The 27,576-nt window shown below is 42.4% G+C and overlaps 1 protein-coding gene across 2 annotated transcripts in view; it reads right to left on the bottom strand.

The window, feature by feature from the left end:
- Positions 1-19,662, bottom strand: part of UBXN11 (UBX domain protein 11) — a 45,718-nt gene extending 26,056 nt beyond the window's left edge. The window contains exons 1-8 of one of the 2 annotated variants that reach the window (XM_060784475.2): positions 19,601-19,662; positions 17,484-17,575; positions 16,109-16,146; positions 14,814-14,909; positions 7,541-7,641; positions 6,894-6,948; positions 3,668-3,747; positions 1,457-1,574 (exon numbers count right to left, since the gene is read on the bottom strand). In XM_060784475.2, coding sequence (XP_060640458.2) covers positions 1,457-1,574; positions 3,668-3,747; positions 6,894-6,948; positions 7,541-7,641; positions 14,814-14,909; positions 16,109-16,146; positions 17,484-17,548 — 553 coding nt within the window. In that variant the 5' untranslated portion in view covers positions 17,549-17,575; positions 19,601-19,662. The remainder of the gene's footprint in view (positions 1-1,456; positions 1,575-3,667; positions 3,748-6,893; positions 6,949-7,540; positions 7,642-14,813; positions 14,910-16,108; positions 16,147-17,483; positions 17,576-19,600) is intronic. The other variant, XM_060784476.2, reaches the window with a different exon arrangement.
- Between the last annotated feature and the right edge of the window lie 7,914 nt (positions 19,663-27,576).

The following is a 27,576-nucleotide window of genomic DNA, read 5'->3' as shown; positions in this document are numbered from 1 at the left end:
CACTGATTGAGGTTCCAGGTTTTAGTCTGCCCCTTTGGACTCTTGCTTGCTTAGGTGTTCCTGCAAGTATCTCTCAACATTAGGACGCTGTTTCTTGATTTAAGACGTTGGCATGCTGGCTGATATCCGAACAGAGGGCCGGGGATGTCAATGCCTTGGTCCTTTCATTATTGGCTGCTACTTCTCGATGGATACCAGCTAAACAGTATAATTTGTCCAATGGTGTAAGGCGTAGATAACCTGTAATAATGCGGCACATCTCATTAAGAGCCACACCCACTGTTTTAACATGGAGACATGTATTCCACACTGGGCATGTGTACTCAGCAGCAGAGTAGCAAAGCGCAAGGGCAGATGTCTTCACTGAGTCTGGTTGTGATCCCCAGGTTGTGCCACTTAGCTTTCAAATGATAGCATTTTAGCACCCACTTTTTTCTTGATATTCAAGCAGTGTTTCTTAAAAGTCAGAGCACAGTCTAGAATAACTCTCAAGTATTTGGGTGTGCTGCAATGTTCCAGTGGGATTCCTTCCCAGGTAATCCTCAGAGCTCAAGATGTTTGTCTGTTCTTAAGATGAAAAGCACATATGTGCATTTTAGATGGATTAGGAATCAGCTGGTTTTCCTTGTAATTTGGAGAGCTTCCGTTCTACCATTTCAAAGCTTTCTGCTTTGTTGGAAATCCAACAAAGGATTTCCCCAGGCAGTAACAAGCCAAGCCTTGAAACTGCAAGGCCATTGAATGCTCATCAAGGTGACAAACTGCAACATTCATATCTGCCTCAAACAGACAAGAGTTCATTCTCCCATCCTAGACATTCCACAGATACATAAACCGCACATGTTTCCAACAGACCTCAGAACCTCTGAGGATGCCTGCAGTAGATGTGGATGAAATGTCAGGAGAGAATGCTTCTGGAACATAGCCAGACAGCCCGAAAAATGCACAGCAACCCAACAGGAATATAAGGGTTAAGAATTAGAATTCCAATAAAATTATGGAATATATTTCAACAAATTGAAGTTAAGATGGGAAAAGATTTACATAACTGCCCTGGAAGCTGAGTTCCACCATGATATATAACCAATGAAAGACTGTGCTTCTATATCTTGACTATGAAATCTTCATGTATGTCTTTGCATTATTTCCCATAAAACTCTTGGTTATTTTTATAGAGCATTTTATGAAGTTTTGTGAGGAAATTACTATTCTTCAAGGAATTCACAATCTAATTTCCATCAGACCTCACAACCTCTGAGGATGCCTGCCATAGATGAAGGTGAAATGTCAGGAGAGAAAGCTTCTGGAACATGGCCATACAGCCCAGAAAACTCACAACAACCCAGTAAATTTCAAGTCTTGGAATGACTGCAAGCGGAGAAGAGAATACAGAGAGACTGAAGCAAACTCTATGAATGATGCATCTAAATTGGGATAGTTATTCGCTCCGCCCAACCTGGTTTCCAGATACTTTGTTTCCGTGGGTGAACCCTTTCTTCTATTAGTGAGTCCAGTTCATCAGGCGAATCTGTTCCTTCTCCAACCCAGATCAGCCCATAGTCATTCAGAAACCTCTGCAGAGAGAAATGGGGGTAATTTACAAAATATGGGAAGGAAAAAGTATGAAATGGGGGATTCTTAAGATTCTGAAAAGGGGATACAACAAATAAAGTTATGTGAAGAGACCAACCCAGACAATAGAGCGAGGAGCTGAACATAGACTTGAGACTCTCGCCCCATCTATATTGCCATGATAATGCAGATTCAACTGAATGAAACAGTTGAACAAAAAGCTAAGGAAGGAAGGAAGGAAGGAAAGAAGGAAAGAAGGAAAGAAGGAAAGATTCTAGCCCAGTGTTTCTCAACCTGGGGGTCAGGACCCCTGGGAGGGGCCGTGTGGGGGTTTCAGAGAGCCTGCGAAAGATCATCAGATACACATATTTCTAAGGAACCCCTTTGGCAGAGAAGGGTGAAGATCTCTTTGCCTGTCCTTCTCCTTCTTTCGGGAAACAGACAGCAAACCCTCCCACCAAAAGCCCTCCTCCGCTGTGATTGGCTGGCCTCTCAGCCAGCCTCTCAGACAAGGGGAGGGCTATTTCTGAGACTCCAAGTGGGGAAGGGAGAGCAGGCATGCTTGGCACATGACAGCGTGATGTGCATGTGTGGATGAGGAGAGTGTGTAAGGTAGGAGGGAGGCTTGCACTAGTAAGTTCCTTCAAGGCATCGAGGTTCTGTGTGAGTAGTTTGTCCCTATTCTATCATTTGGTGGGGTTCAGAATGCTCTTTGATTGTAGGTGAACTATAAATCCCAGCAACTACGACTCCCAAATGTCAAGGTCTATTTTCCCCAAACTCCATCAGTGTTCACATTTTGACATATTGAGCATTATTGCCAAGTTTGGTCCAGATCTATCATTGTTTGAGTCCACAGTGATCTCTGGATGTAGATAAACTACAGCTTCCAAAATCAAGATAAATGCCCACCAAACCCTTCCAGTATTTTCTGTTTGTCATGGGAGTTCTGTGTGCCAAATTTGATTCAATTCCATCGTTGGTGGAGTTCAGAATGCTCTTTGATTGGAGGTGAACAATAAATCCCAGCAAGTGCAATTCCCAAATGACAAAATCAACCCCCCTCTGCCCAAGCCCACTAGTATTCAAATTTGGGTGTATCGAGTATTTGTGCCAAATTTGGTCCAGTGAATGAAAATGCATCCTGCATATCAGATATTTACATTACCGTTCATAACAGTAGCAAAATTACAGTTATGAAGTAGCAATGAAAATAATTTTATGGTTGGGGGTCACCACAACATAAGGAAGTGTATCAAGGGGTTGCGGAATTAGGAAAGTTGAGAAACACTGGTCTATTTATTATTATTTATTTACGACATTTATATGCTGCCCTTCTCACCCCAAAGGGAACTCAGAGCGGCTTACAAGTAAAAAGTAAATACAATATATTATATTATTACCATAGCACAATATTAATATTATATATTACATTGTACTATAACATTATACTGTAATATTATTAGTAATATTACATTTAATAGAATATATAATTAACTTATTATTATTATTATTTCGGGTATTTCTACCCCGTCCTTCTCAACCCCCTAAGGGGGACTCAGGGTGGCTTCCAACCGGCATACGTTTGATGCCTACAATTCAATACAATAAAATACATAGTAACAATAATTATAAACAGTTAAAACATTACATCAATACAATAAAAAGCCATATTATATTATTATTATTAGTAGTATATTGTATTACATTATAATATTATCAATATTATATGTATATACAATATATTATATTATATTATATTATATTATATTATATTATATTATATTATATTATATTATATTATATTATATTATATTATAAGCACAGTGCAGGAGACAAGATGGAACTGCCTTCCTGGCCCCTCTCTTCACTCTGATCTCAGAGCAGCGGTTGGTGCTGGAGTGGGGGGGGGGGGCTCCCAACTGATGACACTGGAGGCAAGATGGAACTGCCTTCCTGGCCCCTCTCTTCATTCTGATCTCAGAGCAGCAGTTGGTGGTGGAGGGGGGTGGGGGGCTCCCAACTGATGATACTGGAGGCAACATGGAACTGCCTTCATGGCCCCTCTCTTCATAGCCCCTTTCATCAATCTTACCTCCATCTCCCAAATCTGTTGTTGCAGCTGAAGGCATAACTCTTCCAATTCCTTGGTTCTATCTGATGGTAAAGTTTTCTCTAGTGGAAAAAAGAAGAGATTTGAAGTTTCCCATATTACTTACATATCAAATTGGAAAAAGTGCAGACACAGTCTCTGTCTCAGAAGGGAAAAGAGAAAGATTGGATTTCACTGATGGAGTTTCAGCTCCCAGATTCATCTCCTTACAGAGGTCTAACAAACTGCAGCCATTACAGCCCTTCCAACAAGGACACCTCACCATTTACAGTAAGATTTCTGACACAACCACATGTTCACATCTGAAGAATGGCTTTCAGATATACATTTCCATCCCTAACAACTAGGCATGTGCGATCAATTAAAAAAATGGTTCAAACGTACAAAACTGGGGGGGGGGGGTGCGGGTGCGCTGGCACTTTGTTTCTAAAGTGTGTCTAAAGTGTGACTGATGAAATGTTGTTACTATATCGAGACTAATGGATTTTTGTTACTATTTCGTTATTAGTAATTGCATATGCGCATTAATGAAATAACTACTGTCATTAGTGAAACTTCAAGGGCTTCTCTCTCCCTCCTAGCCCACCAAATTTCAGAACATTTGTTTATTCACTAATTTTTAGGGAATTTTCAAAGTTTTTATAAACAACATTTTAAAAAAATACAAGAATCATCTCCTTGAATTTTTTATACAATGACACAAGGTAACAGAGAATCATTCCCCCAATGTTCAGAAGTATTCATAGTACATCTACTGATTAATGGGATTTAAAAAAAAGTTTTGACAAAAAAAATTCTCTAATATTATTAACAATAATCAATTTTTTTTGGTTTGACAAGGGCTTGCTTGACTTTAGGACCAGCTAATCTGCAATATTATTGGCAAGACTGATTCAGGAACTATACACCAACACAGAAATGAGGGTCAGAGTTGGCAAAAATGGCTCGCTGACAGAAGCCGTTTCTACAACAAGCAGAGTAAAATAGGGATGTATATTGGCTCTCACCCTTTTTAACATCTTTGTGAATGGTTTAGTGCCATGTTTAGCCAAAACTGATTCTCCTTCACCAGCATTCAGGAACAGAAAGATTTTAATCCTGATGTATGCAGATGACCTAGTGCTCTTGTCCCTTTCTCAGCTGGGTCTTTAAAATCTCTTTTCATCACTCTAGAGAGAAAAAATTACTTAAAATTTGGTTTCTGCCTCCTGCAGAATTCTGGAGTTTATAGTTTAGTGAAGCTGTTAAAGGCTCCTCCCTAAACTACAAACCCCAGAATTCTGAAGGAGACAGAAACTGGATTTTTTCTTTAATGTGATGAGGCCCTATATGCTTTCAGTAAATATTGGCAAGAAGAATATCTACATAAATAAAAATGTAATGTTCGTTTGTGAGATTAACATAACACAAAAGCCACTGGAAGAATTGACACCAAATTCGGACACAACACATCTATCAGGCCAACAAGTAATCATCACTCACGAAAACACTGAAAAACACAACGGAAGGGACTTAAAAAGCCTAAAAAGCAAAACGACGCTACAGCGCATGTGGAAAACCAACTCCCCCTGGCAAACAAAACATACAATAGCATATCTACACTCTCTTCCGGTCTACAGCTCCCAGTATCCCTTAGATCCGGCCCTTTAAAAGAGAAGGATTATCCAAATGCACTGCTTCCAAGCTGCAAGCTTTCTTCTCCTTGGGTTTCTTTGAGAGCATCCCAATCTCTGCATATTTCCAATTTCCTATTCATGGATTTGAACTCCCAGCAATCCGCCAGGTAGGTAAGATAGGTAGATAGATAGGTAGATAGGTAGGTAGGTAGGTAGGTAGATAGATAGATAGATCAGGAGGAGTGCTGGGAGTTGCAGTCCAAGAATAGGTAGAGAAGGAAGAAAGGGGAGAAAGAGGAAGGAAAAGAAAAGGGGGGAAGGAAAGGAAGAGGAAGACAAGGAAGGAAGTAAAGAATGAAAGAAAAAAAGGGAAGGAAGGAGAAAGAAAGGAGGAGAGAAAGAGGGAGGGAAAGTTGGCCACAGCAATGTGTGGTGAGTACAGCTAGTTTATCAATAAATTACTCCAAGACCAAGGTGATGGTTTCTGGAAGACACTGTCCCAGGTACAAATGGACTTTAGACCAACATGCCATAGAACAAACCCACTTATTTAAATACTTGGGAATTGTTTTCAGTGAATCCCTTTCCTGGAAATACCACAGGGAAGCGGTGAAGCTGAAAACCGAGAAAAAAAGTAGGTGCCCTGCTGAAATTCTTCTAAACACAGAGTGGCCAGCTGATAGAACCTGCCCTAAATTTTTCAGCAGCCAAGTGATGGCACAAATGCTTTATGGTACAGAATAATATTATTAACAATAATCCATAGATTTTTGGTTTGGCAAGGGTTTGCTTGACTTTGAGAACAGCTAACTGCCAGTATTATGATTTATAATAATCAATAACATTTTGGCTTGGCTTGCTGCTGGAATACTGAGTTTGAGACTAAAAAAAATTAAATTCAAATTAGAAATAATTTGGGGGTAATTCTCAAAAAAAGTGCTGGTAGAGCCAGCCAACAGCCAGAACTCAAACCCCAGTCAGCCAGCTAGCCAGCACACATCGTGCTGCACAGTACACAGATAAATCAATCAGTCAGCGACTCTCTTGCTTCGTTCTTTTTCCAAACTTAGTGACTGCCTTCTTTCTTTCTCCCTTCCTTCAAGTCTGTCTTATTGTCTTCTCCCTCCCTGCCTGCCTGAGTCTGCAACCCTCCACCCTTGATCCCTTCCCTTCGAGAGCGCAAGCGCAAATGGCGTCTCTGGCACATGCTCCACAATTTAAAGGCAACATGGCAGCTTACCGCCTCCGTTTCCTCTTTCCCTCCCTTCTTCATCAGCCCTTATTGGTTGAGAGGCATGCGAACAAGTTTTGTTTTGCCTCTCAGCAGGGCTTGGTTGCCCTTCGGATTTTAATTGCGTCACAGGGACTTCCGAAGGAACCGAAACTTAAGAATTTAAGCCATCTAAAGCTTCTTAATGTTTTACACGCATTGCGCAGGCACATCGGAATATGTGTTGTAAATCAGAAACATCCGAAAAAGATACTAGTTACAACACATTCAGATTTGTTTTTGCACACCTCTACTATCAACACGTGGACCTGCGTATTGTTGGGGGGGGGGGGGGGGGACACAATAAAGGGAAGTAAGGTACCGCTCCCTTTCTGAACGATTTGTATCTCCTCCTCAAGCTCTTTGATCCTCTTCTCCTGCAGATCCAAAAACAAGAGACAAAAAAGATGATCATGTTCTAAATATTGTACATATACAGCATTATAATCAACAACACCTGAGATAGGCTATTTCTGCTAATTTAAAAAAACACTAGTACATCTCTCCAATGCCCCAAGGCACATCAAGTGACACAAGATTCATTTATGTTTCATGCACACCTTATACACATAGTCCAAAAGTACTTCTGTACCGAATTTTTAATAATTTTGTGCACAAAGCAAAGTTTGTATACCCCCAAAGCATCAGAAAGCAAAGATGTCACAATCTCAGCTACTCACAATTTTGCATTTGGAGTTTTTTTTCATAATGGACAATGGATGCCCAACTTATACTTTGGTACACGAAGGACTGCCTCTTCCTACATTAACTCACGTGACATTGTGACTATGTTTCTGTTCTACTGTCAGCCACCAGATAATTTGTTGTGGTAAAGCAATTTATATGTTTTGTTAAGTGAGTAATTATATCAAAACAATCAAGAAAATTTTGAATACAAATCTGATTTTAGCCATCACTGATCTGAACTGCCCCATGTAAACTAAATGTGGTTAGATTTAGCTTTTTCACCCGGTGCTGGAGTGCTTGTGCTTGTCTCTTGACTTTCTGTTCCAAAGAACTGATCTTCTTCATCATGGAGGTCATCAGTTCCATGTCACTGGGAGCCGCCTCTAAAGGAATGAAAGTAACCCAACACAAGAGCAACTCAGATTCAAACACACATTTGAGTTACTGCTTTCACAATGACGCACTGTGCTCCTAGAAAAAGAGACGAGGAGGCAGAATGCTTAGCTTGTTCCCTATATTTGCTCTCTCTTCAGCTCCTCAGCAGAAATGAGCGAGCACTTGTTTTTGGGTCAACAATGTTGGGGGTAATTCTCAATAATAATAATAATAATAATAATAATAATAATAATAATAATAGTAGTAGTAGTAGTAATAAATATTTATATACCACGCTATCTCCCCGGTGGGACTCAGGGTGGTTTCCAAATAACAAAAAAAGACATACAGAGTCACAACATGATAAAAAAAATAACAGTAACAGCAACATAAGCATGGAATTACCCAACAACACATAAATCTTAAAAGAAAAGTCCTGCCTGCTCTGCATGTCTATTTGTTAGGGCATGGAAAAGCAATGGGTCAGAACAATTAAAAGGCTGGGTCAAGACTGATACAAATTGAAATAAGGTGGGACCAACATTTGGGTACAGTACTGTAATAGGTAAAACGACAACAGTGGGGACAAAAGCTATTTCCAGGGGAGTGTTAGGAGAATGACCAGGGTAATATAAAGGGGGATAGGTCGTGTCTGGACAGTGTCTGGGCTGAGCTAGCACTGGTCACTCTTGAAACTTTGCTGAAACCACCAAGTCTTCAAACTCTTATGAAAAGAGTTTGATGGGGCCTGTCTTATTTCCCTTAGAAGGGTGTTCCAGAGGCGGGGGGCCACTACCGAGAAGGCCCTTTCTCTCGTCCCCACCAGCCATGCTTGTGACGAAGTGATAGGAGGGCCGCCCAGGAGGATCTTAGAATTTGTAAAGTGGCAACAACAGCAGTAGCAACAGTTCAGCAGATCAGAAGCTTCTAGTGCCAGCAGTTGAGCGATTTTGCTTAACGCAGTTTCTCAACCTGGGGATTGAGACCCCTGGGGGGGGGGGGGGGTCATGAGGGGGTGTCAGAGGGGTCGCCAAAGACCATCAGAAAACACAGTATTGTCTCTTGGTCATGGGGGTTCTGTGTGGGAAGTTTGGCCCAATTCTATTGCTGGTGCGGTTCAGAATGTTCTTTGGTTGTAGGTGAACTATAAATCCCAGCAACTACAATTCCCAAATGACAAAATCAATCCCCCCAACCCCACCAGTATTCAAATTTGATCAAATTGAGTATTTGTGTCAAATTTGGTCCAGTGAATGAAAATACATCCTGCATATCAGATATTTACATTACGATTCATAACAGAAGCAAAATTACAGTTATGAAGTAGCAACGGAAATAATTTTATGGTTGGGGATCACCAGAACATAAGGGAATGTATTAAGGGGTCACAGCATTAGGAAAGTTTAGAACCACTGGCTTAATCAATACAGAAGCAGAGTCAAGCCTAAAAAGTTATTAAAGACTTTATTCAAAGAACAACATAACAAGGATGGGATGAAGTAGTGCAGCGGGTTAAACTGCTAGCTGCAGGAAAATCTGCTGACTGCAAGGTTGGAAGTTTGAAGTCACAAGTCGGAGTGAGCTCCTGACTGTCAGGTCTAGCTTCTGCTGGCCTAGCAGTTTGAAAACATACAATGCAAATAGATCAATAAGTACCACCTCGGTGGGAAGGTAAAAGGGCACCCCGTGCAGATATGCAGACATGCCAGCAAGACAATCTGAGAAATCTATGGACAACAGCCTCCTTGGCATGGAAAAATGAAACAAGAGCACCTCCCCATGGCCGGAGTTGAGCATCACCTCCAGACGCTGGAGATTTACCTTTTTCTGTGTTGTATGTCATTGTTCACTGTATGTAAAAAGCACTGAATGTTTGCCTCATATGTGTATTGCAATTCACTCTGAGTCCCTCCGGAGAGATAAAGTGGAATATAAATAAAGTGTATTATTATTATTATTATTATTATTATTATTATTATTAGGTTGGAAGGTTAACAGGACCTAGTTATCTGATTCACTAACCCATAGCAGTCAACTTCTTTCTCCATGCTCATATGAGAAGAACAAAATGGAAAGCTCAGGGGCTTTCCATGTGCTCAGAAAAAGAGGTGTGTCCCTGAGATATTTATTTATTTACTTACTTCATTTGTATACCGCTTTTTTCCGGGGTGGGGGGGGGTGGGGGGGGGATGGGACTCAAAGCTTTGAGTCACCTGAGCGCTGAGAAAAATGGTATATAAATAAAGTAAGTAAATAAATAAATAAATAAAGCAGTTTCCAACAAATATATGGCAAAATTCAATGCCTCACATACATAAAAACCTAACATAAAATAATAATAACATACAGCTATCAATTACATCATAAAAACACAACAACATTTAAACATTATCAGTCTAACCAGCAGTTTTTATCCTGTCAGGAGAGACTTGAGAAATTGCAAGTCACTTCTGGTGTGAGAGAATTGGCCGGCTGCAAGGACATTGCCCAGGGGCGCCCGGATGTTTTACCATCCTGTGGGAGGCTTCTCTCATGGAGCTGACAGACAGATCACCCCGCTTCCTGGATTTGAATTGCTGACCTTGCAGTTAGCACTCCTGCTGGTACAAGGGTTTAACTCATTGTGCTGCTGCGCAATGACAGGCAGACAGAGAGGACTTATGACTGTCAATACTTTGCGGCTTTCTAGGGACATTGGGCTAAACTGGATACACTGGAACCTATTATATGTCAGCCTGTTCAGCTTGTGATTGTGTCTGATGTTCATGTTGATGTTCATGATGGGAATGAGGATGATGTTCCTGATGGTGGGCCTGGGGCTGTTGGCAGTGGGTATGAGGATTTGCTTGGGCTTGAGTTAAGTTCAGAAGAGAGGCCTGAGCTGTCTCAGGAAGATTCACAAGACCACATTATTGGGAGAGGCCCTTCAAAGCTTTTCTCAGAACAACTGTCTGAAAATGATTTGTCAGGTGCAGGAGTTAATGAGGGAGAAGATAATGGAAACTTGGACAAAGTTTTACTAAACAGAGGCAAAGACTTCAGAGACTGAGATGATCAGTTTGGCTACAGCAAAAGAGAGTTAACGAATCTTTATCTGGTGGGAAGGTCAAGAAAAAAGTCTTCCTTTCAGTTTTGGGATCTGAAAAAACTTTTTAATGATTCATGGGAGAGAGTTGCCTCAGTCGGGTCCACATTGTTATTTTATCATGCTCTTGCTTTAAAGTGCTCTGAGTTTCATATACCAAGTTTTTGCCAAGCCTAAGATTTGTCTCTGAGATTTTCCTGAAGTCTTGTTTCATGGATTGAAGTGGTTTCATGGATTTTTATGTACTCATGGATCTTGTTTTCCTTTGAAGCTTATGGACTGTTTTATATATTTTCTCAGAACAACTGTCTGAAAATGAGTTGTCAGGTGCAGGAGTTTTGGAGTTGTAGTTCACCTACATCCAGAGAGCACTGTGGACTCAAACAATGATGGATCTGGACCAAACTTGACACAAATACTCAATATGCCCAAACGTAAACACTGGTGGAATTTGGGAAAAATACAGCTTGACATTTACTGTTTTGCTATTTTTTACTTTTGTGCCTACATATATTCTTCAATAAAATGCTTGCTGATTTTACCAAGCTGGTGTGGTGTTTAAGGTCAGAGGTGTTCCTGCTCTGGTGAGAACCCATCATGTGGATCCACTGGATCCCTTGTGCCTTCATCAGAATTTGCAGCAACAACTTTCTATTGTGCACAAAAAGCATCAGAGATTCTTCCCACAACACAGAGACTCTAAATGTCTTTTTTGTTACAGAAGTGACAAAAAAGAAAGTAGCCACTGCAGTTTCAGAGTTGTGGACAGTGTGTCCAATGGTTACAACTCTTCCTTTTTTTTTTTTTTTGACATTCACCAGGGACCAGCAGCTAACTAGTTGGAGATTTACATTGGTCCAGGGATCACTCATTTGAATGTCACAACAGTAATGCAGAAGAGTTCAAGGAATTGTACTGTTTAACATTGTATGAATTCGACCTCTTGCAAATTTTCACCCACAAAAGGGGGAAACAGGTTACAGTGGAGGAAGGCTGTGTAGGTGTCTTTATTTGCATGTGTCTGTATGTTCATGCTGGCAAAGAAGGAAGTGGGTTGATGGGGAATGTGTGAGTCCTCAGAATTTGGTTCAGCAATAAGCACCTGCCTCCCTCCATCTGAGAAACAAAAGCAACAAGACTTCTCTTGGCCTAGTTGAAGAGGGCAACGCATCCTGCTTCACAAGTCTTCAAAGACTCAACCAATCTATTTGACATTCAAAATATGTCACACAAGGCAAAGTCTTTCATGCTAATATGCCTAATTTTAAAAGCACTTCCTTTCAGAGAAAGTAAAAAGTGAGTTTTAGTCTGGTTACATCTTCCATGACGTGCCCTTCATTTTTTTGAGTGTGCCACTGCTGTTTCTGGCTTCCTAGGTTTAGGTTTAATCCCAAATGGATGCATATCCACTCAAAAAACTCAGAGAAATTTGTACTATGAACAACAATCCCTCTTTTAAGCTACCTTTAACACTGGAGGAAAAATGCTTTGCAACAGAGAGATTCTTTGTAGCTCTACAGCAGGCATGGGCAAACTTGGGCCTTCCAGGTGTTTTGGACTTCAACTCCCACAATTCTAACAGCCTCAGGCCCCTTCCTTTTCCGCCTCAGCCGTTTAAGTGGCTGAGGCAGAAAAGGAAAGTGTCCGAGGCTGTTAGGAATGGTGGGAGGTGGAGTCCAAAACACCTGAAGGGCCCAAGTTTGCCCATACCTGCTCTATGGGCATATTTTTAATCCCCCGAAAGTGCTCCCTTCCCACGTCACTCTGTTCCCTTGCTGCCTGTCTTTCCCCCATCCGCAAAACAAACATAAAAGGCATATGCAAACCATACATACAAACTCTTTTTGTTTTCAATAAGAATCTAGGCCTAGAACAGTGTTTCTCAATCTTCCTAATGCCACAACCCGTTAATACAGTTCCTCATGTTGTGATGACTCTCAACCATAACATTATTTTTGTTGCTAATTCATGACTGTAATTTTGCTACTGTCATGAATCGTAATGTAACTATCTGATATGCACGACATATTTTCATTCTCTGGACCAAATTTGACACAAATACCGGATACGCCAACATTGGAATACTAGTGGGGTTGGGGGGGGGGGGATTGATTTTGTCATTTGTAGTTGCTGGGATTTAGAGTTCACCTACAATCAAAGGGCATTCTGAACTCCACCAATGATGGGATTGAACCAAACTTGGCACACAGAACTCCCATGACCTTGAGTTTTGGAGTTGTAGTTCACCTACATCCAGAGAGCACTGTGAACTCAAACAATGATGGATCTGGACCAAGCTTGACACAAATACTCAATATGCCCAAATGTGAACACTAGTGGAGTTTGGGGAAAATACAGCTTGACATTTGGGAGTTGTAGTTGCCAGGATTTATAGTTCACCTACAATCAAAGAGCATTCTGAACCCCACCAATGATAGAATTTGCCAAACTTCTCACACAGAGGCCCCATGCCTTGAAGGGACTTGCTGGTGCGAGCCTACTTCCAACCTCGCACGCTCTCCCTCGCCTGCACATGCGTACAATGTTGCCATGCGCCGAACATGCCTGCTCTCCCCTCCCCGCTTGGTGTCTCAGAAACTGCCCTCCCCTTGGTTGAGAGACTGGGCAATCACAGCAGAGGAGTCCTCTTGGGAGGATTCACAGTCTGTTTCCAAAAAGGAAGAGAATGATAGGCAGAGAGATCTTCAGCCTTCTCTGCCAAAGGGGTTCCTAAGACCATCAGAAATATCTGTTCTCTGATGTTCTTTGGTGAACTCTCTGAAACCCCCCTTGCAACCCCCCCAGGGGTCCCGACCCCTAGGTTGAGAAACACTGCCCAAGAAGATCCATATTTTTCCACCATAGTACTACTGGAAACATACCCAATCTATGGTTTTTACAGCTTAGTCATTGGTGACTGATGCACTCTTATTTTTGATGGTGGGTTGGAAGAACTGAGTACAAAACCTACACATACTCAAGGGAATCTATCTCCTTGCATCCAGTTTTTTTACCTGTCTGTATGTGCACACTTTCTTTTCATCTTACAATCTATTATCCCTTTCCCATTTTCTCTTTGACATGTTATGTAGTTACTGGAACTCTGGACTTCCTCTGGGACTACATTATCTTCTGCTTTCACTTTTAAATGGATTGTTATTCTACCCCACCAATGATAGAATTGGGCCAAACTTTCCTCACAGAACTCTCATGACCAACCTAGAATACTGGGGGAATTTGGGGGGAATTGACAGTGATTTAGGGAAGATGTAGTTCATCTACATTCGGAGAGCACTGTTAACCCAAACAACGACGAATCTGGACCAAACTTCACACATAGACCCATTGTGGCCAACTTTGGATGCTGATGGGGTTTGGGGAGGAGTGGTTCACCCACATTCTTATGCATTTACTAATGAGAGCATTAATACAAAACAAAAGGACTTTCTTCTAATACAGTATATAGCATTACAAATGACCTAAGCTGTTTCTGCTGCTACTCCTCCTCCTGATGCTGCTGGGCCACTTTCAGTCCCACGTGTGCTTTCCCCCCTGTCTTGAAGGGACTTGAGAACCTCCCTCCTGCCTCGCGCAGTCTCCCTTGCCTGCGCATGCACACCATGTGCCAAGCACGCCTGCTCTCCCTTTCCAGCTTGGAATCTCAGAAATAGCCCTCCCCTTTGCTGAGAGGCCAGCCAATCACAGTGGAGGAGGGCTTTTGGTGGGAGGATTTGCCATCTGTATCCAGAAAGGAAGAGAAGGACAGACGGAGAGACCTTCAGCTTTTTCTGCCAAAGGGGTTCCTAAGACCATCAGAAATATGTGTTTTCTTATGGTCTTTGGTGGACACAAACTCCCTTTGTGACCACCCCCCCCCCCCCAAGGTCCCACCCTTCAGGATGAGAAACGCTGCTTTAAACTGAAATTATTGAGAAATTAAATCATGTGTCAGATAGAACTGTTCTTATATACAGAAAGACTCGTAACAAACAAAGAGCTCTCAAAAGAAGGACACAGGGAACAAAACCTCTGCGTTATCTACATGTTTGAAACATGCATTTCACAGCGCCTTACTTCCAACCACTATAATTATACCTGATTGGCTTGAACTTCCACTTGAACAGGAAGGTGCACTGATTGGAATCCGAGCACCTGGCCCAAGGATTTCATCCATCATAGCAAGTTCATCCTCTGAGGAGCAAATGGGAAAATCATTTATCAAGATATTGTTGAAGGCTTTCATAGCCAGAATCACTAGGTTGTTGTGAGTTTTCCGCGCTGTATGGCCATGTTTCAGAAGCATTCTCTCCTAAGGTTTCCCCTGCACCTATGGCAGGCATCCTCAGAGGTTGTGAGGTCTGTGAGAACTCTGAGGACGCCTGCCATAAATACAGGAGAAACGTCAGGAGAGAATGCTTCTGAAACATGGCCATACAACCCGGAAAACACAAATCAACCCATTTCTCAAGAGTTAAACAATGGATTGTCTCATTACCTGTAGTGGTGATGGTGGTGGAGGGGAGGAGGTTTGGGAGAGGAGCCCAGGTATTTAGCAAATCTTAAGGCAATGGACATTTAAAACATACAGTCTGTTTAACCCCCGTCTCACTAACAAAGGATGAACTTTCTGAACCAGAGCTGAGTTAAGTCTACATTGCAGAAACTTGATTATATGGCAGTGTAGATGGAGTCTCAGTAAATGCATATACGATTGCCTAAACCTCAGGGCCTTCCTGGACTGTGAACCACAGCTCAGTTCCATGCTATCGATGCCTGGTCAAGAAACTGTTTATAATTTCTTATCTGTGAACACTTGGCACATATACCTGTCATGACAAAATAGTGGTGGTGGTTGAATGGTTTGACTCAGGATGGTGGGAGTTGTACTCCACTCACATCCAAAGACCCATATGCACCTTTAATCAAGAGAGCGGCTACTTTCTGGGCTGTCTGGCCATGTTCCAGAAGCGATCTCTCCTGACATTTCGTCCACATCATGGCACGCATCCTCAGAGGTTGTGGAGTCTGTTGGAAACTGGGCAAGTGGGGGTTATATATCTGTGGAATGTTCAGAGTGGAATAAAAAACTCCCATCTGTTTGAAGCAAGTGTGAATGCTGCAACTGGCCAACCTCTGTGGATGCCTGCCATAGATACAGGCAAACTGTCAAGAGATAATGCTTCTGGAACATAGCCATACAGCCCGGAAAACTGACAGCAACCCAGCGATTCCGGCCATGAAAGCCTTCGACAACACCTTGACTGTTTATTTATTAATATTTATTGTTACAAAAGTCCAAAACTGGGCATCGCTGGGGATCTAAACTAGTAAAATGTAATTAACCAATATACACAAACCACCAAAATGATGATAAAGGGCTTGTTTCCTACCTTTCTGGATATTTTCTTTGAGGTGTACAATCTTCTTCCTAAAATCCAGAAGAAAACAGGATATATTTATAGTTAATTTTTTATTTGTTTAGGTTATTTATTTAATATCTTACCAGTCTGGAACCCAAATATTATTAGTTATTCTACTTATTCTAAAATGAATCCATTTTGATACTCCAGCCTACATTTCCTGACAACCTGGTGTATTTGAAACATAGCAGTCTTTACTTTTAGAGAAAAGAGGAAGCTACATCTCAGACACACAATAAACACGTTCTTTAGTTAGTTGATGATGTGAGTATAGTAAAAGTAAAGGTTCCCCCTGACATTAAGTCTGGTTGAGTCCAATTCTGGGGAGTGGTGCTCATCTCCACTTCAAACTGCAAAGTAAGTGAAATCTGTTGTTGTTCATTTGTTCAGTCGCTTCCGACTCTTCGTGACCTCATGAACCAGCCCACACCAGAGTTCCCTGTTGGTCGTCACCACCCCCAGCTTCTTCAAGGTCAAGCCAGTCACTTCAAGGATGCCATCCATCCATCTTGCCCTTGGTCGGCCCCTCTTCCCTTTTCCTTCCTTTTTCCGCAGCATAATTGTATTCTCTAAGCCAGGGGTCCTCAAACTTTTTAAACAGAGGGCCAGGTCATAGTCCCTCAAACTGTTGGGAGGGCCGGATTATAATTTGAAAAAAAAAGCATGAATGAATTCCTATGCATACTGCACATATCTTATTTGTAGTGCAAAAAAATTAAAAACAATGAAATACTTAAAATGAAGAACAATCTGAACAAATATAAATGTATTAGTATTTCAATGGGAAATGTGGGCCTGCTTTTGGCTGATGAGATAGGGTTGGTGTTGTTGTTGTTGTGTGCTTTTGAGTCATTATAGACTTAAGCTGACCCTGAGTGAGGGCCGGGTAAATGACCTTGGAGGGCCGCATCTGGCCCCCGGGCCTTAGTTTGAGGACCCCTGCTCTAAGCTATGTGAAAACTAACTGCCCCCTAACTGAGTGCAGAGGCTAGAAAGTTTACATTTTTAGATATGATAATAATAATAATGATTATCTTTATACTCTGCCCTTTCCCCAGAAGTGGATGACAAACAACACAATCCCCTGTCAACATGGCACAGATTACTCTGTGGAACTAGTTTTTTAGGCTGTAGGATAATGAGAGCTACAGTGCAATGAGGCATGTTTTCAAAGCTCTGTCTAGTTTCAACTGAGATGCGATTTGTATTATGCAGTAGAGTCAAACCTGGAATGTGCACAGAAGCCATCTTGATCAATGAAGGCAGGATCCTCCATAAACCATTATAACCTGGGAGCTATGGGTATTAGTGGCCCATAGAAGTGTGCAAACAAGCTCCAACTTACCCAGTTTTCTGCACCTGAAGTGGCATTCTACGAACCTTCCCCAGAGAAGAGAGAGGCGAAGTCATGGTTTATCTTGAACACAGTTTCATATACTAGGGATGCAGGAAGAGAAAATGTACTGAAATTTGCAATCAATATGTGAAACTTGGAACTGAACACAATGGGGGCAATGCTAACTTTTGATGGAATAAAACTCTTATAATACATCTGATCTTATAATACATCTGATGGGGTCAGAAATGAACTTGGCATCCCTTTCTGTCTGGCATTTATGGCACTAAATGTATGAAGAGAAATGTATGGGGTCCATTTCCCCAGATGTGCGTATTATCCCCAGTTGACATACACTTTCAGAGAGAGAGAGAGAAGGAAGGAGGAAAGAGGGAAGGAAAAAAGGACAAAAGGCTAGAAGGGAAGGAAGGAGGAAGGGAGAAAGAGGGAGATAATGCACTGAGCTGCATTATATATATACATCTATATCAGGCCTGGGACAAACTGGGGACAGTTCCATTTTGTCTCCTGCATATGCCATCAGTTGGGGACCCCTCCTCCCCCCATCAACAACTGCCGCTCTGGGCCAGAGTGAAGAGAGAGGGGGCCAGGGGACAGTTCCATCTTGTCTCCTGCATATGTCATCAGTTCGGGACCCCCCCCCCCCCCAGCACCAACTGCCGCTCTGGGCCTGCACATGTCATCAGTTGGGGACCCCTCCCCCCAACACCAACTGCCACTCTGGGCCAGAGTAAAGAGAGAGGGGGCCAGGGGACAGTCCCATCTTGTCTCCTGCATATGTCATCAGTTGGGGACCCCTCTCCCCAACACCAACTGCCACTCTGGGCCAGAGTGAAGAGAGGGGGGGGGGCAGGTGATAGTACCATCTTGTCTCCTGCATATGTCATCAGTTGGGGACCCCTCCCCCAACACCAACTGCCAGTCTGGGCCAGAGTGAAGAGAGAGGGGGCCAGGGGACAGTCCCATTTTGTCTCCTGCATATGTCATCAGTTGGGGACCCCTCCCCCCAACACCAACTGCTGCTCTGGGCCAGAGTGAAGAGAGAGGGGGCCAGGGGATAGTCCCATCTTGTCTCCTGTGCTATGCTAATAATATAATATAATGTAATATAATATAATATATTATATTATATATACATATAATATTTATTATATTAATATAATATAATAATGATATGATATTATTATTATTATATATTTATATTACATGTAATATTACTAATAATATTACAATACAATGGTATAGTACTATATAGTAATATTTAATACTGATATTGTACTATGCTAATAATATAATATATTGTATGTATATATATCTTGTGAGCCGCTCTGACTTCCCTTAGGGGTGAGAAGGGCGGCATATAAATGTCGTAAATAAAACAAACAGACAAAAAATATAATGCAGCTTAATGCACTGAACTGCACTATACACACACGCACACACACACACACAGGAGACGTAATGGGGCGGCTCAACCCATTACGCAAAGTAAGCATTTGCAGTATAGTTGATTTTGCCCAGGGGCGCTCTTGAGGTGCTCTTGGGGGAAAATAGACCTTTACATATGCGAGTTGTAGTTACTGGGAAGTATAGTTCACCTACAATCAAAGAGCATTCTGAACTCCACCAATGATAGAATTGAACCAAATATGGCACACAGAACTCCTATGATGAACAGAATATATATATCAGTGATTGGTTGGGGGGGGGCAAAATGCTGTTTGCTTACCAATGAAAATTTCCTAGGGCCGCCTCTGTATGTATGTATGTGTACACATACACACACACACATCTATACCAGGCCTGGGCCAACTTGGGCCCTCCAAGATGTCTTGGACTTCAACTCCCACAATTCCTAACAGCCAGTGAGTTGAAGTCCAAAACACCTGGAAGAATGGCCCACGTTGGCCTAGGCCTGTGGGGAACTCCTTTAGCATTCTCTGCCTAAGACTACTGCAGCTGCACTACCAAGCTACAATCCCTAGGATTTCCTACCAGTGAGCCACCTAAACTGCAATACTTCTGCAGTGTAGATGCACCTTAAGAGAGAGAGAGAGAGAGAGCGCAAACTCATTGGAGGCAGAGGCTTTTGTCAAAAGACTCACCCACCCTTCCTAAAGGAGGCTTCAGGCTGCTGCCGGCATCTTGTTTGCCCTCAGTTGCTAGGCAACCGAAGCCGGGCCTGCTCAGTGCTCAGGCCTTTCTAACTGGCTTTGTTTTTTTGAGGGGCATGTTTACTAACAACATTATTTAAGCTGCTTTTTATGATGTCAGAAGCATCACAGCCTGTCAAAAGGAGTTTCAGTATACATCAGGAGGAATGCAGTTCACTGCCAAGGCTCATTGCATAACAGGAACTGTGCGTTTGTGCAGCCCTCTCTGTACAACAATGGTTCTGCTTCACCAAACAGGCACTGCTTGACTATCATTGCAGCACACCCAAATATCTGGGAATTACCCTGGACCGTGCTCTGACCTACAAGAAGCACTGCTTGAATATCAAGCCAAAAGGGAGTTCTAGAAACAATCTATATATATAAAGATGTTCTGTGCATAATGAATAGCTTAAAAACAAAAGAACCAACGAACGAAATCACACCAAATTTGGCAGCAAAACGTCTCACAACACAAGGAGTGACCATCACTCAAAAAATTATGATTTTGCCATTTGGGAGTTGTAGTTGCTGGGATTTATAATTCACCTACAATCGAAAAGCATTCTGAACTCCATCAATGATGGAATTGAACCAAACTTGGCACACAGAACTCCCATGACCAGCAGAAAATACTGGAAGGGTTTGGTGGGCATTGACGTTGAGTTTGGGAGTTGTAGTTCACTAACATCCAGAGAGCACTGTGGACTCAAACAATGATGGATCTGGACCAAACTTGCCACAAGCACTCAATACGCCCAAACATGAACACAGATGGAGTTTGGGGGGAATAGACCTTGACATTTGGGAGCTGTAGTCACTGGGATTTACAGTTCACCAACAAAGAGCATTCTGAACCCCACGAACGACAGAATCAGGGTAAACTTCCCACATAGAACCCCCATGACCAACAGAAAATACTTAAGGCCATCCAATCCAACTCCCTTCACCAGGGAGCCCCCGGTGGCGCAGTGGGTTAAACCCCTGTGCTGGCAGGACTGAAGATCGACAGGTTGCAGGTTCGTATCCAGGGAGGGGCGGATGAGCTCCCTCTATCAGCTCCAGCTCCTCATGCAGGGACATGAGAGAAGCCTCCCACAAGGATGATAAAACATCAAATCATCCAGGCGTCCCCTGGGCAATGTCCTTGCAGACGGCCAATTCTCTCATACCAGAAGCGACTTGCAATTTCTCAAGTCGCTCCTGACACAATAAAAAAAATAAAACAGGGCAAGAAAACATAATCAAAGTCCTCCTGACAAAGAGCCATCCAGCCATAGATATAGATAGATAGATATGATTCACACACAGATATAGTATAATAGATTTGAAAGGGACCCCTGAAGAAGGACAATGATATCTTGCATGTCCCAGAGTAGGCAAACCAGACACTCTCCACATCAACACTAACAAAGACAAAGCAAGAAATACTGTTTACCCATAAGCATAAAGAAATTACATATATTAGAAACTAACACTTTCTCATTACTTTATTCTCCAGATCAACAGACTGGGCCACAGCGTGGCAGGGGACGGCTAGTATTGTATGAAAGCTGACTGGCACAAGCTGGGAATCACAACCAGGCACATTGAAGACATTGGCCCTTGCGCTGAGTATGCATGCCCAGTATGGAACGCATCTTTCCACATTAAAACAGTGGATGTGGCTCTTAATGAGACATGCTGCACTATCACAGGATGTCTTGACCCTACACCGTTAGAGAAATTATACTATTTAGTTGGTATTGCACCACCTGGTAGCCGTCGGGAAGTAGCAGCCAGTAATGAAATGACATCTTCAGCCCAAGTTTGTCCATGCCTGGGCTAGACCCCTCTTTCATATAATATACTAGCCGCCCCCTGCCACGTGTTGCTGTGGCCCAGTCTGGTGATCTGGAAAATAAAGTAATGAGAAAGTGTTGGTTGGTAATGTTTCTAATTTCTTTATGCTTGTAGGTAAACAGCATTTCTTGTTGTTTCTTTTTGTTGTTGTTGTTATTTCATTATCATTTTTAATTTTTTATTGTGCCTTTAATTGAAGAAGATAAAACATTGAAAGTGTGAGAACAATTTTCAAATAGCAAAGTTAGAAAAAGAAAGAATAAAGAGTTGTTTCTTAGAGATTGTCTGGTTTGCCTGCTCTGGAACATGCAACATATAATTGTCCTTCTTTAGGGGTCCCTTTCAAATCTATGATACTATATCTGTCATATACATATGTGTGTGAATCATATATATCTATCTATATCTTTGGCTGGATGGCTCTTTATCAGGAAGGCTTTATGTTTTCTTGCCCTGGTGAAGGGAGTTTGACTGGATGGTCTTAACACAGCATTTCTCAACCTGGGCATGGGGGGGGGGGGTGTCAGAGGGATCACCAAAGATCACCATGTTGGTCATGAGGGTTCTGTGTGGCAAGTTTGGCCCAATTCTATCGTTGTTGGGGTTCGAAATGCTCTTTGATAGTAGGTGAACTATAAATCCCAGTAACCCAAATGTAAAGGTCTATTTCCCCCCAAACTCCATCTGTGTTTATATTTGGGCATACTGAATATTTGCGGCAAGTTTGGTCCAGATCCATCATTGTTTGATTCCACATCGATCTCTGGATGTAGGTGAACTACAACTCCAAAACTCAAGGTCAATGGACACCAAACCCTTCTAGTGTTTTCTGTTAGTCATGGGAGTCCCGTGCGCACGGGACTCCCATGACCAACAGAAAACACTAGAAGGGTTTGGTGTCCATTGACCTTGAGTTTTGGAGTTGGCTCAATTCCAATTCCACCAAAATCATATTTTTTTGGTGTGATGTTCAAAATCCAAAAATCGTGGATCAATCCTCCCCAAACCCTACCAGTATTCACAGTTGGCTATGTTGGGTCTGTCCGCCAAGTTTGGTCCAGATTCGTTGTTGGCTGGGTTCAGTGCTATCTGGATGTGGGTGAACTATAACTCCCAGAGATCAAGGTCAATCATTCCCAAACTCTGCCTTTATTCACAGTCCATAATTGGTGGTGGTGGTGGCGGTGGTAGTGGGAGGTCACAGTTCCTCTAGATGCGAGTAAACTACAACTCTCTAAAATCAAGGTAATTTTTCCCCAATCCCCTCCAGTATGTTCAGTTGGTTATAGGGGGTCTAAAGAAACAAATCATTATGATGATGTTTATTTATATCATGCTTTTTCTCTCCACAAGGAGACTCAAAGTGGCTAATATTAAAAACATTACAATATAATTTCAAATATACAAATATTAAAACAGTATTAAACATCATTAGTATTAAAAACTATTTAGTCAAATCCATTAAAAAACCACAGCCGCCCCTGACAAGACTTTTAGAAACACATGCATACATCAATTGTGATAACAACATGTCTGGAGTCACAACATATTTCATGAAAATGTTTCATTTATATATTTAAAATATATGATTTATTGTTTATTTCACATGGATCCAGACGTTTCTCATTACGTTTGAGAGACACACCTACACACTGCAGCCAACATAGTTTGGACAGCTCTGTACTAGATTATGGATACTAATACTTGTACCAATAGCATTTCTAATATTTCAAAGCAGAGAATGGAGGGTATCACTTATAATGTTGAAGCCCAGATGTTTCTGTATGTAGGAATGTGTCATTCAAAAGCATGAAGTTTTTCTTCCTGTCAACTAGTATGTGTGTTCTGTCGCCACTGGGCTTGAAACGAAGTGCTTTTAAAACAGGATGTGCAACTTTAGCCCAACGGGAAGCCAAGGGGCCCGAAGAGAAGCCCTTAGAGAATTTGCCCCCATTAAACAGTCTTTAGAAGGCTTGAGCTTAAATACAACAAAGTCTTTTATTGATGAACAATTAAACAGAAACTTCTTTTGTCTTCAAAGATTAAACAAATGCTTCCAGACTTCAAACAACTGGTGGCTTCTAACTGTTTCTTTGCTTTACTTTCAAGGAAAAATCCCTTTCTAGCTCCTCCCAGGCTAACTGTGAACCTAAGCCTGACTGATGTGAGTCCACTACCGGGCTGAACTGCGTCTCAAAACCGAGTGGACGTACCAGTAGGCCTGTAGTCACTTAGCTGGAGTTCTTGGTGTTTAAAGCTGTTATTCCCTCCGAAATTCCTCAGGGCTGTAAGGCTGTTTCCCTGGAACCTTTGGGAATCTTTAGATGCTCTTAAGACTGTTCTCCCCCGGGAAGTCGTAAGGGTTGAAGCCTTTGTACAGGAGAAAGTCTGTACACGTCCTGTACATTGACTTCCTAGCTGAGACTAACAGAAAAATGGCCCCCTTCCCTTCCCAATTGCCCTGAGCAAGGGGCGGGACCAAACTCAACGATGATGGACAGGTGGCTTGCCCTATAACTGCAACCAAAAGAAGCCACCTATCTGCAGAGTCTCTGAAACTTAGGACTACAAACAAACATTCGATGCAAAGCAAACAAAATTGGAGCTCCTGGTACAGCTGTGCCAGAGTCTTGGAAGCTGAGTGCCAGAGCTGAGCCTTGGAAGACCAGTGCTGGATCACACCAAAAGCCCGATGGCACTGAACTCTGTTCTTACCAAGAGCAATCGGAGACATCTGGAAAGCCCAAAGGCAGGGCACTGTATTTTCAGCAACGACTATTAAGTGTGTTTCCTGTTCTTTGGGTGGAAATACAAATGCGTTGATGTTGTTTAGGACTTTTACAAAGCTTGGAGTTCCCCCAAACCTGCCACTGCTGCTTTTGTTGTGCATGTGACACAACAGTGCTATGCATGACCAAAACATATAGCTTCGGGATCAGAAAAAGTGATAGGGAGCAATTGCTAGGTGAATATTTGCAAGTAAGTTGAAAATCTTGGTGAGATCACGTTCTAAAAAGTAATCCCTTCTCCCAAATCTGTGTGGTTTCGTGTAATGAAACTGACAGTTTACCAAAGGCATATGAGAAATTATAGAACGACTGTAGGATGCTGAGCAATAGTCCTAATATATCTTAACAATATTTTAACTAGTATTCACACAACATTTATTATCATGCAATTTTTAATATGGTGTAGTGGTCTGACCATTGGGTTTCTAAGCCTGGTCTCTAGAGTCAGGGGCCCAAACTACACTGCATTGAACGGCATTATAAGAGTCTCCACTGATCGTGGAGACTCTTAGTTTCTAAATCATAATTTTGTAATACTAATGATTTTCTATGAGGAGACAATACACAATTGGACAGTATCTTTCCTGGATCAAGTTTAGAGCAATCAAACAGTACAAAAGTTTTGTCTTCTACCAAAGTGCTCACTGGGCGAGTTGGGACAAAAATAAAGATAGTAAAAACTGATGAACAGTTATGGTAAACTCAAAAACTTGCACACTTTTGTTGCATTTTCACTGGTCCTGATTAAGATGCTGCCCAACTAGTGATCTTGGTGATCACCAGGTGTCAATTTGTTTCTGTTTCTTCTTTGGCTGGTTTGTGGCTCATACAATCCCCAGCCCACCTAGAACAAATCAAATTGTTTTACACACTGTGGTCCTAGGCTAACTACCTACTGACCATTCTATGATATAAAACACAAATTGGCAGGAGAAAAGACAGTATTTATTTATCATATTGGAATTGTTGTAATGTATTTTAAAAACCCAAACAAAGTTTAAAAGCTTGGCATTATACCAAATGTCTCTTGACCAGTAGCTAGCCCTTGGAGTGCTTCATATTGCTATAAGAAGGTCCTCTATTGTGCATGTGGCAGGGCTCAGACTGCATTGTAATAGGTGGTCTGTGGTTTGCTCTTCTCCACACTTCCATGTCATGGACTCCACTTTGGGGCCCCATTTCTGAAGGTTGGCTCTGCATCTCGTGGTGCCAGAGCACAGTCTGTTCAGCACCTTCCAAGTTGCCCAGTCCTCTGTGTGCCCAGGGGGGAGTCTCTCATTTGGCATCAACCATGGGTTGAGGTTCCGGGTTTTAGCCTGCTACTTTTGGACTCTCGCTTACAAAGACGTCCCTGTGAGCATCTCTATAATCTTAGAAAACTATTTCTTGATTTAAGGTGTTGGCATGCTGGCTGATATCCAAAGAGAGGATGGACCAGAGATGTCACTGCCTTGGAGCTTTCATTATTGGCTGCTACTTCCCAACAAATGTCAGGTGTTGCAATATCGGCTAAACAGTATAATTTCTCCAGTAGTGTAGGGTGTAGACATCCTGTGATAATGCAGCATGTCTCATTAAGAGCCACACCCACTGTTTTAACGTGGTGAGATGTGTTCCACACTGGGCAGCAGAGTAGCAAAGCACAAGGACAGATGTCTTTGCTGTGTCTAGTTGTGATCCCCAGGTTGTGCCAGTCAACTTTTGTACTATATTGTTTCTAGCACCCACTTTACGCTTGTTATTCAAGCAGTGCTTCTTGTAGGTCAGAGCACGGTCCAGGGTAATTCCCAGATATTTGGGTGTGCTGCAGTGCTCCAGTGGAATTCCTTCCCCGGTATCCTCAGAGCTCGAGATGCTTGTCTGTTCTTAAGACGAAAAGCACATGTTTATATTTTAGATGGATTAAGAATCAGCTGGTTTCCCCTGTAATAGGCAATAAGAGTGCCTAAAGCTTCAGAGAGCTTCTGTTCAACCATTTCAATGCTCCCTGCTTGGGCGGTGATGGCACGATCATCAGCATAGATGAAACTCTCTGTCCCTTCTGGCAATGGCTGGTCTTTTGTGTAAATATTAAACATTGATGAAGCAAGCATGCTCCCCTGAGACAAGTCATTCTGTTTTTTCTATCTGCATCTCTGGCCCTGGAATTCAACAAAAAAGCTCCTGTTTTGTAGCAGATTTCCTATGACTTGGGTGAGGTGGTAGTCCTTTGTGACTTTGTAAGTTTTTCTCAGGAGAAGGTGATGATTTACAGTGTCATAAGCTGCTGGCAGTAACTGAATAGACAGTAACATATGGTAATTTACAAATAGAAAATGTCCTTATGCCATTGTTGTCAAAGAAAGAGTGTAATGGTAGAAACAACTGGAATTCGAGTAACAATCTTTGAGATAAAATCAACAGAAACCCATTAGAAGCAGTGATGGATTACAAACTCTCCAGCAAGAGAGGTCCACTTTGCTAATGAACGAATGTAAGACTATCACGCAGCCTTACATTAGAAGAAAACTAAAATTCACTAGAAGTAGAATTGCTGTTTTAGGGATCAGGGGAGGCACTGCCATCGGATAAGGATCAGGATCAGGACAGGACACACATTTATTTTTATTGTTATTTTTCAATATGCATTGGAGGGCCAATGCATATTTTGTTGTTGTTTATTTGTTCAGTCATTTCCTGAAGATGCAGGTTCGCAGCTTGGGTGTGACCCTGGACTCATCGCTGAGCCTGGAACCCCAGGTTTCGGCGGTGACCAGGGGAGCATTTGCACAGCTAAAGCTTGTGCGCCAGCTGCGCCCATACCTTGGGAAGTCTGACTTGGCCACGGTAGTCCACGCTCTGGTTACATCCCGTTTAGACTACTGCAACGCTCTCTACGTGGGGTTGCCTTTGAAGACGGCTTCAACTAGTCCAACGCTTGGCAGCCATGATTCTAACAGGAGCGGAGCGCAGGGAGCATACAACCCCCCTGTTGCGCCAACTCCACTGGCTACCGATCTGCTACCGGGCTGAATTCAAAGTGCTGGCGTTGGCCTTTAAAGCCCTAAACGGTTCCGGCCCAAGCTACCTATCTGACCGCATCTCTGCCTATGAACCCTCCAGGAGTTTGAGATCTTCCGGGGAGACCCTGCTCTCGATCCCGCCTGCTTCTCAAGCTCGGCTGGCGGGGACGAGAGATAGGGCCTTCTCGGTGGTGGCTCCTCGGCTGTGGAACGCCCTTCCTACGGACATTAGACTAGCACCATCTCTAATGGTATTCCGCAAAAAGGTGAAGACCTGGATGTTTATGCAGGCGTT

This window comes from Anolis sagrei, chromosome X (assembly GCF_037176765.1).
Source record: "Anolis sagrei isolate rAnoSag1 chromosome X, rAnoSag1.mat, whole genome shotgun sequence".
Taxonomy (NCBI): domain Eukaryota; kingdom Metazoa; phylum Chordata; class Lepidosauria; order Squamata; family Dactyloidae; genus Anolis; species Anolis sagrei.
Note: the sequence above shows the minus strand (reverse complement) of the source record. Positions and strands in the feature narration are given on the sequence as shown.